We start from the raw sequence: 12500 nt of genomic DNA, 5'->3' as shown, positions 1-12500 counted from the left end.
TTTCTTTGTACACCTACCATCTAACGTTTCATGGTTAACCAATCCCCTTTCTGTACCCGGATATCTACATGTAGATGTAGGTATGTACATATACGTATGTATACATGCATATGCTCATACATACATACATACATACATGCATACATACATACATACACACACACACACACACACATACACACACACAATCATATTGAAATATGTTGAAACATTCGGGAGATTACTAGGTAGATAGCCGAACGTAATAAATGTGTGCGCATGCGCTCACCTGTGTTTTAGTACGAAGAGTCCGTGCGTGCGCGTTTTCATTTTACTGTTTGTTTTGTAATAACCCAAATTAGGAAAATTCTGAATGCGAAATCAAAAGAAAATGTTGAAATTCGGATTCGAGAATCAATGATTTGGCAACAGTGTTTTTGTTGTATGGATTATCTGTCTTATAATTAATCCTCATGATTAATCGGAATTAATCGCCCGTGCTTTGTTATCGGCTTTGCATAAATAATAACATTCTCTCTGAAAATAGACATTGCAAGCTGTGTTTAATTGAGCGTTAGGTATGTGCGTATAAGTATGTGCACATTGTGTGTGTGTGTGTTTGTGTGTGTCTATGTAATATATGTATGTATATATATATATATATACACTGTGTAGAAACCCGTCGTATGTATATATATATATATATATATATATATATATATATATATATATATATGTATATATATATATATATATATATATATATATATATATATATATATATATATATATATATATATATATATATATATACAACGGGTTTCTACACAGTATAAGTTTACCAAATTCACCCACAAGCCTCTGGTCTTCCCGGAACAAAATTAGAAAACTCTTGCTCAAGGTGCTGCATAATGGAAACCAAAAAAAACCATTTAGTTGTAAAGCCCACTTTTTGACCACTTAGTTATGCTAGTCTCTATAAGCCATGACTTCTAGCGGTTCGGCAAAAGAACTGATAGAAAAATTACCAGGATTTAAAAAATAACTAAGCACAAGTCGATTCGTTCGACTAAAACTTCTTCAAGGCGGTACCACACCATGATATGACTGGAACAAGATAAAAAATTAATAGATGTAGAAATCAGTAATAATCAAATTTATAAGGATTTGTAATGCAGTGCCACCCCAATTTAAGGTTTAAAATGATAAATCTATAACAGTTCTTTGCATATATTATGTAATTATTTGTTGCAGAATATTTGTTTGTAAATATCATTAAATTCACTTTTTTCTTCTCTTTTTCAGTTACTTACAACTACAGATGTAAGTACCACGTGTTTATTTCCTTTATGTACTATGCACCTCATTATTATTTCGTTAATTGCATGCTGCGTCTTCTTTAAAGTATGTATGCATACATATATGTGTGTGTATGCTCATGTGTGTGTGTATGTGTATGGTTGCATGCTTGTGTGTATATACACACATATATATATTATATATATACACACATATATACGTATATATATATATATTTGTATGTATCTCAATATATCTATATACATATGTGTGTGTATATATATATATATATATATATATACAAATATATATATATACATATACATGTATGCATATCTGCGTAGATGTGTATATATATACATACATATAGATAGATATAGATATAAATATAGATAGGAGTGTGTGAGTGTGAACGTATTCCTTATGGTGTCATTGCTGTAATAATGTCTTAGTTAAGACGTTGCCTGACTGCTGACGAGCACGAAGGAAAGATGGTCGAGGCTTACTGAAGTCAACTTGTGTACCGTTGCACTCTGACACTAGTAATATTGATCTCTGAAACGCATGTTTATTCGGATAAACTAAGATATACATAAGTCTGGCTGTACGAGCGTAATCTGTTTGTATAATCCTTCTTTAATCCAATGGGAATCTGCTATGACATCACATTGCACTTAGAGAACACTTGTATATGCACACACACACACACACACACACACACACACACACACACACACACACACACACAAACACACGTAGATACGTGTATGTGTATATATATATATATATATATATATATATATATAATATGATATATATATATGTATATATATATATATATATATATATGTATACATAGATAATATATTTATATATATTTTTATATATATACACGCGCGCACACATACGTGTGTGTGTGTGTGTGTGTGTGTGTGTGTGTGTGTGTGTGTGTGTGTGTGTGTGTGTGTGTGTGTGTAAATACGCCTTAATTCTTGTTTGTTTTCGTTTTGTTTTGTTTATTATCCTTTTGGAGAATTATGATAAAACTGTGATAGTTGCACATACCAGCGCAAAATATGAATATCTGTGCATGCAAACGTAGCTGTCTACTTATTTGTCGATCTATTTGTATTTAAGATATAATTCTTCTTGTGTACGCATACATGTCTACGTCTGCACACAAAGTCTATGTAATATATTCACAGTATTGGTTTGTATACAGGATATGTTTACACATGTGAGAGTAAATATATGTGATAGAGATTTTGAATGTCGAAATAAGGTTGTATGAAATTACGAAATATACGATTATTCATTCACAGTAATCTTGTTACTTGTATAACCCTATTGCCGCCATTTCTTTGTCTGTCACGAGAGAGAGAGAGAGAGAGAGAGAGAGAGACATATATACGCACACATAGATCTAGATATAGGCATTATACATATAGATATACATATACACCCATATATGAGGAAGTGAGAGGTAACATGATATAATAATTGGTGTAGAAGGAAAGAAGTTGAACAGATACTCATTTCTCTCACCGTAACTCGCATCTTAAAAAAACACCTCTTTTGCCACACATCAACTTCTAGATCAACATTTATATCTGACACCTGGATACCTTCTTATCTTCTTTCATTCAAATCTCTGCCGGGTTAATAGTCTCAATAAATAAGTCAAAGATTATTTAATTGCACGGAAAGAGTAATATGGAGTGAAATGCAAAAATCAATTGTAAACCAGGACAGCTATACCCAGATACATACAAGTACATACAAATTTATACTCATACAGAGAGAGAGGTGGGGAAGAAAATAATATATTTCTGTATATATATATTTTATATATATATATATATATATATATATATATATATATATATATATATATATATATATATGTATGTATAAGTAGATACAGTTATAGAGAGAAATAGTGAATGATGGATACACACACACACACGCACACACAAACACACACATATACAAACGTATGTGTGTGTGTGTGTATGTATGTATGTATGTATGTACGTATGTATGTATATACGTATGTATGTATGTATCGGGGTACGATGGGTAAATTGTCGCCATTTTATTTTTTATTTCGCGCATGTGCATTGTTTGTTTTTGATTTTGTCGACTACGTAGTATTGCAGGGTCAGTCGGGCATCGTCTGTGAGAAAATCAACACCATGACGCAATTCACTCTGTCAGAAATTTGGAACAGATATGCTGTGCTGCCTGGCATTCGCGCCGAATGCACCAATACGAACATTTCAGAATGTTTGGGTGTCAATCTGAGGACGATGCAATCTGATGAAAATGCATTCTGAGGTCATGTACTGAGAGTGTTAAAAATCAAACATCCAGTGAAGTTCATGGTGTTTGGAGTGATCACTAGTGATGACGATGTTATGCCTCCATTCATCTTCTCACACGGCCTCAGAGGTAACTTAGAGGCCTACATCAAGTGCCTGGAGGAGGTGGTCCTGTCCTGGGTGAAAAGGATTGCTGCTGAAAGACCCTATGTCTGGCAACAGGACTCTGCTCACACAGGCAGTAGAACGCAGTCATATATGTCAGACAATTTCTACGACATCACCCCTAACATCTGGCCACCTGACTCCCCAGACTGCAACCCACTTGATCATAATGTGTGGGGTGCAGTTGAGCGAGAGACCAACAAAACTTCTTGTAACACCAAAGGCGAACCGAAGACAAGGATTGTGGCAGCATTCACCAACTGAAACAAGGAGACTATCCAGAAGAGTTGCAGGAGATTCCGAAGTCGTCTGGAGGCCGTCTCTGAAGCCAATGGTGATTTTATTGAGTAAATTTACTGTTTAGCGTTACATATTTTATATGTAATTTTGGTAAATATATCTGTTAAAATGAGATATTAGTGTTATTTTCATTTTTGTGTAAATTAGACGTCAGCTTATTCACTGCACCTTGTATATATGAATGCTTCTATGAGTGTGTATGTTTGTGTGTCTATGTGTGTGTGTGTGTGTGTGTGTGTGTAAATATGTTTCTGTGCTTTTGTACAATTAGATAGATAGATAGATAGATAGATAGATAGATAGATAGATAGATAGTTATATATATATATATATTGAGAGAGAGAGAGAGAGAGAGAGAGAGAGAGAAAGAGAGAGAGAGACAGACAGACAGACAGACAGACAGACAGAACAAGCAGATAGATAATTTGTGAGAAAAAGTAAAGATCTAACAGCGTATAAAGGAGATGCCCTGACCTTGGTTAGAGAAGCAGTAGTAGGTACATCTTTAGATAAATGCAAACAAACAAATAACGAAAATAACAATAAGCCCCCAAACAGCAACAATAAATAAATAAAGGAGGACGAAACAAATAGAAAAGGAAAAAAGAAGTAAAAGTAGCGAAAATACGATTGGCCTTCGAGTAACCGAGTGAAACTTGAATCATTTTGATGGCTTACTGTCGGGAGATATTTAGGTGATCGATATGTTTTGAGATCAGACGAGGTTTATGGATTAAACGTGTTGTTAAGTCAATCTCAGGAAACTGTATTGAAATCTGACATGATGTGTCCGCAGTCAAATAGATAAATACATAAGTGTATATGCGTATAAGCGTGTGTGTGTGTGTGTGTGTGTGTGTGTTTATATATATATATATATATATATATATATATATATATATATGCATGTATATATATATATATATATATATATATATATATATATATATATATGTATTTGTGTGTGTGTATATATGTTTATATATATATATATATATATATATATATATATATATATATATGGGAGAATATACAAATAATGACAACAGACGAGGACAGGTGGTGTAAATAAAAAAAAATATATATATATATATATATATATGCATATATATATATATGTATATATATATGTATATATATATGTATATATATGTATATATATGTATATACATTAAGAGACTTGGATACTTTCTTATAATGTATTAATATACATACGTACGAATATCTGCCCCCTTACACACACACACACCCACACCCGTGCATACAAAAGCACACAGGCGGGCGTGCACCTGTTGTGGCAGAAATTGCCTGTCCGTGACTTTATCAAACGGTAAATATGTAGTCTGTACAGGTATAATCTCTATCTGAAATGTGTCCCTTTTTGATTCTGAAAAATTTGTCCGTTCTACTTTTAGATTGCACTTCATTCAAACTTAACCCCGTGAAACCATGACCGAATCTGTCATTCGTAAGCGCGTGTGAGTTGGTTGCATGTACAATGGCTTTGTCAATACTATCGATTATGTAATTTACAGGGTATCTACAGAGTCTTGGTACACGGAGGTTAACACATACTTTAAGAAACTATTATTTTTTATATTTAATTGTTTATGTTATGATTTTATTTACTCCATGTACCCACATGGGGATTAACACATACTTTAAGAAATTATTATTTCTCATATTTGATTGTTTATGTTATGATTTTATGTACGCCAGAATTTATGGACACCCTGTAGAACAGACATAGACAAAATCCTGACCCAGGACAACATAGAGAATGTCACTGCTGGAGAGACAGATGATAACACCATTCGTTGGCAGGTGTTCATTTTCAGTTAAGTAAAATGGATCAACGTCAAATTGATGTTCCTCGCAGCGAAACGAAACCGGATCTATACATTCTAAATTGGAAACTCAACACCCAATGATTTCATCTCGCTTTAATTTCACATATGACATTAGGAAAGCCCTGAACTCCTCAATGCTTTCCGTCAGAGAACATACGCTTTATTAAATTACTCAAGAAAGCCTCAGAAAGGTCACTCGTCTCCGCCTCTCTGAAATGGAAAGCGAATCTCCATCAAATTATTCACTTGTATCTTATGAAGTGTGAGAGATAAGATAGACTTAGCCATATTAAAAATGCTTAAGCAGAGAACGGTGTGGTCGTGGCTGGAACGTCCTTTGCTGTCAATCTTTTCTAAGACTCCAAAACGCTTCCTTGCGTCCCTATAATCTGGAATCCAACACCCTAATCTTCTAAACCACGTATCTTATTTATACATTTGCTTGTGTGTGTATGAGTGTGTGTGTGTTTGTGTGTGTATGTGTGGTGTGGCTGTGTGCGTGTGTGCGTAATGGTGCGTGTACGTACGTGTATGTGCCTGCATATAATCGCATATAACCATTTGTCTGATGTAAATTGCATTTAGATTTGCCTATAGTCATCTTGCCAATACGGTGAAAAGGTAAATCGCACCGAATTGCGGTTTAATATGCTTAAGATTGAAATTAGTTTATAATCTAAACGTTAAGCCAAAATATGCAAGTGGTCGTCGAGCAATTACTATATCAAAATTGCCTTTCAAAAGCATTCAACGTCAGAATGTCAGAATTTTGTAGTTTCCTTGAATAAGCTGTTCAATTTTTAAGTGTTGTGTGACTTCATAGGAGCCTCCAGGCGGTCTTTTATTCAGCTAGAAATAGCAGTTACCTTATGCTCACATCTCATCCTGTTGTCTTTCAAATAGTGTTGTAGGTATAGCAATAACAGCACGGAATGTATCACACAGGTGCCTGAAAGGGACTGACCAAAAGTTAGGTAACAAGAGCAGAAGCAACAACAATAAGATATATATTGGTCACTGTTGGAAAGTCGTTCAGAATAGGTTTGTTAGACAACAAATGACTTAGCGTTAAAGGACAGGGGGCAAAGAGAAAAAAAATCCCACAGACGTAGATTAGACAATCGAGTGTAAGTAAATTTGTGATGGCACATAGGACTTTGCTTTAGTTTTCAGTACCACCTTGGCAACAACTAAGATCTTCGGTGTCACGACAGAACACGTGTTTACGGCTCAGTCACGTATATGTGTGTATGGAGATAGAGACAGACAGACAGACAGAGAAAGAGAGAGAGAGAGAGAGAGAAAGAGAGAGAGAGAGAGAAATAGAGAGAGAGAGAGAAAGAGAGAGGTTCACACATGTGTACATATAGAGAGGGTGGTTCAGAAAGAGAGCTTGGGTTTATGTCTGATTATAATCAGACATAACAGGCGCACAGACACAAAGGTTGGTAGATAGATAGATAGAGAGAGAGAGAGAGAGAGAGAGAGAGAGGGAGGGAGGTAAGATAGATAGAGAGAGAGAGAGAGAGAGAGGGAGGGAGGTAAGATAGATAGAGAGTGAGAGAGAGAGAGAGGGGGGAGGTAAGATAGATAAAGAGAGAGAGAGGGAGGTAAGATAGATAGAGAGAGAGAGAGAGAGAGGGAGGTAAGATAGATATATATATATATATATAGAGAGAGAGAGAGGTAAGATAGAGAGAGAGAGAGGGAGGGAGGTAAGATAGATAGATAGAGAGAGAGAGAGAGAGAGAAGGGGGAGGGAGGGAGGTAAGATAGATAGATAGATAGATAGATAGATAGATATATATATATATATATATAGAGAGAGAGAGAGAGGGAGGTAAGATAGATAGATAGAGAGAGAGAGAGAGGGGGGGAGAGATGGTAGGTAGGTATTGGTTTAGCTCGTAAATACACCCAAGCTGCACTTTACTGACATCGACAAGCAAGAAGGTCGAAGTGAACATCAAGCTCATCGACATCGCCCGTCAAGGATGGACTCTTAAAGGCCATCGTAGCTACCCTTTCGTCGCTTTCTACCCATACAACAAGACCGTATCAGAGTGACATCCGGTAATATCTTATCAACAAAGGCCTAAGTAAAACGATCATTCCTGCACGCACTGACAAGATTAGGGTTAGGCCAGGCTTTGACTGAGTCACTTTAAATATTTGATTAATTCAGTATATGGTTAATTAATGCATAGCTACTTCCGTAAGAAGGCGGCATATTGACAGAATCATTAGAAAGTGCTCGCTCTGCTGGCGCATCCTGACGTTGAATAATTCGACCCCAGTACTTATTTTTTCTATATAGTTCGGTACTTATTCTAACGGTGTCTTCTGTCTAAACTACTATGTTACGGGAACACAAACAAACCAACACGGGTTGGTAATCGATTGGGGACATGGGCAAAGACAAAGTCGACCTCGGCGCAATCAGAACTCAGAATGTAAAGACTGGCGAAATACTACACGTATATACACGGGGCGGTGGTGAGTCTGTGTGTGAACATGGTTCCGGGTTCGGTCCCACTGCGTGGCACCGTGACAAAACATAGTGAATGAGTTTAGGAGACCGAAACTGAAAGAAGCCCGTTGTATGTATGCGTGTGTGTGTGTGTGTGTGTGTGTGTGTGTGTGTGTGTGTGTGTGTGTGTGTGTGTGTGGGTGTGTGTGTGTGTGTCTGTGTGTCTGTGTCTGTGTGTCTGTGTGTGTCTGTGTATGTTTGTCACCTACCTCATCTTCGCTGAACAGCCGATGCTCGTGTGTTTACGTTCCCGTTGCCTCGCTGTTCGGCAGAAGTAACCGAGAGAAGAAGTACGAGGCTTAAAACAAAATAATTAAGTACTTGGGTCGATTCATTCGAACTAAAATTCTTGAAGGCGGTTCCCCAGCATGGTTTCAGTCTAATAATTGAAACGAATAAAAGGAAAAATATCCTTTAATACTATACAAGCACACTCGTTGAATCGGTGATTAATTTGTTTACCTGACCACCACCACCACCACGCCAGCTCATCATTTATGCAACAAATGTGCTGTACTTCAAACATCACATTCCATTCGTCCAGATATAATACATCTGGAAGAAAATATCACTCAAGTAACCCCTACAGTTCTTAATTTAGAGAAGGACGAGTAATACCGACATTCAAGACTGCAGAACATTGAGTGAAATTTAGCTGTTATTTCTAACACTGTATCCGGCTGGGTCAAGCAACGCAATAGAAAATGTTTGATTGGCTGAGATGTATCTGTTATGTGTAATTTTGCTGGTAGCCTTTTTAATGATGTGCCTATTCATGTTATCACAATGGAATATAAAATATATGCAATGACATTGACGATAAGTGAAGTAGTTGTTATCTTCAGTTTTTATCTATTCGACCTCTAAGTCTGATCACGAATGTTGCTGAGAAAAAAAAACAAAAAAACAATGAATTAAGAAAATGTATAGTTGTGTTAGAAGTTTGTTTCGCCAACGGTTGTTTTACGTTCGTTCCTTATTGCACTGCAGTTTAACGAAACCATCTACTCACATGTGTTTTTGTGTGTGGGAATGTGTCTGTCCATGTGTCTGTGTGTGTGTACGCGCGTGTGTGTGTGAGAGAGAGAGAGAGATAGACAGACAGAAATAGACAGACAGACAGACAGAGACAGAGACAGAGACAGAGACAGACAGACAGACAGACAGACAGAATGTGTGCGCGAGTTTCATATCGAACTTCTTAAAAGCTGTAGTTTACTTTACATACATCTTAGGTTTTGTGAAGCATATATTTCTAATATATGTCTCTCTCTCTGTCTCTCTATCTCTCTCTCTCTCTCTCTCTCTCTCTCACTCGCTCTCTAGCTCTCTCTCTCTCTCTCTCTCTCTCTCACTCGCTCTCTAGCTCTCTCTCTCTCTCTCTCTCTGTATATATAAATCTATGTGTGTGTCTCCGCGAGAGTGTGTGTGTGCGTGTGAGAAAGAAGGATATTTTATATATTGAAAATATATATATATATATATATTCTTTGATTCTTTTACGTGTCTCAGTCATTAGACTGCGGCCATGGTGGAGCCCCACATTGATTTTATACACTAATAAATATATTGTATATATGTGCATATGTATGTAAACAAACATATGGATAGACTGACAGACAGTCAAACAGACAGATAAATACATAGATAGAGATAGATAGATAGAGAGATAGATAGATAGATAGATAGATAGATAGATAGATAGATAGATAGATAGATACCTGCATTTATTCATACATTGAATGACTCACACACATACGTACATACGCATACAAAGATACATACAGACACACATACATATATTCATTCATTCATACATACATTCACACATTTATTCATCCTCATATACATACATACATACATACATTCATACATACATACAAACATACATACACACATACAGCGCACAAACTGAGTTAAGCTTCGATGATATGATGAAATGTGTTAAGATCGTAACTGTCAAAAGAAAAGCTGAGTTTGTTGGCAACAGCCATTTTACCCTGCTCTCCTGTAATAAAAGGAAAAAAAAATAGACAGCTTCTAAACTCTGTACGTAACTTGTCTTGACGAAGGATTAGAGAAATAAAATATTTACTGAAAGAGAAAAAAAAATAGAACATGCACTCGTAGATGAGTGGTAGAAAGCAAGATTAAATGGAATAGCAAAAAGCACTTTCTCAGCTTATTCTCTGTAGTACGAAGTAAGAAATAAAGACATTTAAAATTAAATGGAATAAGGGAAAGACGTGTGCAACCTGTTTGATCACGACATGTTACAGTAGTAAAAACAATCAACAAGATTTAGACTGAAAAGAACATATGTAAAGTACATTCTATCGTAAGTTTGCTTCGCCTTAATCCGTGTCATCTGTTAATATAGTACAACTGTCGACAAACTCTTGTTATGAAGATGAAGATATAGGAATAACAATAAGAAAGTCAGTAAAGGAACAGCAGAGACAACTAATAGGAAAAATAAAAGCGAAGAAAATGTAAAATAAAGTTATCAACAAACTACAGCAACAGTAAAAACAGAGAGTAGTAACAGTGACATGAGTAAAATATATGGCAAACGGAGGATTATTAGCATAAACGAATCAGCGAATGGACCTCCATAATATGAACAACACTGTGAAGATGGCGAGCCGGCAGAATTGTTAGCACGCCGGGCGAAATACTTAGCGGTATTTCGTCTGCCGTGATGTTCTGAGCTCAAATTCCGCCGAGGTCGACTTTTCCTTTCATCCCTTTCGGGGGTCGATAAATTAAGTACCAGTTACACAATGGTGTCGATGTAATCGACTTCATCCCTTTGTCTGTCCTTGTTTGTTTAGCCCCTTGTGGGCAATGAAGAAATGAGAAACGTTAGGACACCGGGAAAAAACGCTTTGCAGCATTTCGCCCGTCTTTACGTTCTGAGTTCTGATTCCGCCGAGGTCGACCTTGCCTTTTATCATTTCGGGGTCAGTAAAATAAATCCCAGTTGAGCAAATGGTCGATATAATAGACCGACTCTTCCCCCGAAATTACTGGCTTTGAGCCGAAATTTGAAACCAATATGAAAATGACTGTGAAAATATATTTTATAAAAGGCTTTGAAAAGAAAAACAAAGAAAAGAGACATGAACAGAAAGGTTTAAAAAGGCAAAAACATAAGTACTTCTCTGGGTGAGAAGTACTTATTGTTTCTTTTCTGATTGCTTTCTGCTTGTTGTCAGATGACTGAATAAGATACTCAACGATCGATGATTTTGTACTAATGGGCTGATCAGACATGCTGACTTATAGCTAGGATAAAATGAGAAACAATTATAATCCCTTCATCAGTCGGGCTTGACCTACGATGGAACGTCTACTTAACTTTGTTTTTCAATGCAGCGCTTACGAAAATTTATCAAATTTGTTGTTATAATTGTTGCTCATTTTGTTTAACTCTACTTCAAACTCTTGAGGAAAATGGCTTTGAAGACGTAATAACATCGTCCACATTTCAGTTCACTTGTAGAGCACAGGTTCAAGGATATTAGTGTTCTCCACACGGACTACGTGTTCCACACAACAAAACAGTGATTTCAGCTGGACAGAGTCAACACTAGACATATTTGGACTTTGCAGAACCTTCTGGTGAGAGGTATCATCTCTCCAGCTAATGGTCATTATGCTTCGGAGACGGCGAAACTGGTAACTCATTGCATTATATTTAACAATGAGTTACATGTATCAAGTTATACACTCAACCGTTAAACTATAGTCACCAATAACTACATACATACAAACAGTCAAATAAATACACGTATACACGTGTTCGTGTGTGCACGGGCGCATATGTACGTATACACAGTTATATATGTACGTGTATTTAGTATTATATATGTACATATATAAAGAGAGAAAAAGCACACCATTTTATGTCAGCAAGCATTTGAAATAATTCATTTAATAGACATGTACAGACCAGCCGTGGAACGTGCCATTTCGAAATGGAAGCACTTTTTGCAGTCAAAATGCGTTAATTATCATTAAAATCATCTTTAAGTTTAGCTCTAATTGTTAAGC

The 12500-nt window shown here is 36.2% G+C and overlaps 1 protein-coding gene across 9 annotated transcripts in view; it reads left to right on the top strand.

Moving 5' to 3' along the window:
- The window catches only part of LOC106882031 (uncharacterized), a 368620-nt gene that overhangs the window by 89558 nt on the left and 266562 nt on the right, over positions 1-12500 (top strand). For 8 of the 9 annotated variants that reach the window (XM_089337690.1, XM_089337687.1, XM_089337688.1 and 5 more), the window contains exon 2: positions 1285-1302. The exons of the other annotated variant lie outside the window; for it this stretch is intronic. In XM_089337690.1, the coding sequence (XP_089193816.1) occupies positions 1285-1302 (18 nt within the window). The remainder of the gene's footprint in view (positions 1-1284; positions 1303-12500) is intronic. 9 annotated transcript variants of the gene reach the window in all.

This window comes from Octopus bimaculoides, chromosome 19 (assembly GCF_046866305.1).
Source record: "Octopus bimaculoides isolate indiv1 chromosome 19, ASM4686630v1, whole genome shotgun sequence".
Classification (NCBI taxonomy): domain Eukaryota; kingdom Metazoa; phylum Mollusca; class Cephalopoda; order Octopoda; family Octopodidae; genus Octopus; species Octopus bimaculoides.
The sequence above is the reverse complement of the archived record's forward strand: the minus strand, read 5'-3'. Positions and strand labels throughout refer to the sequence as shown.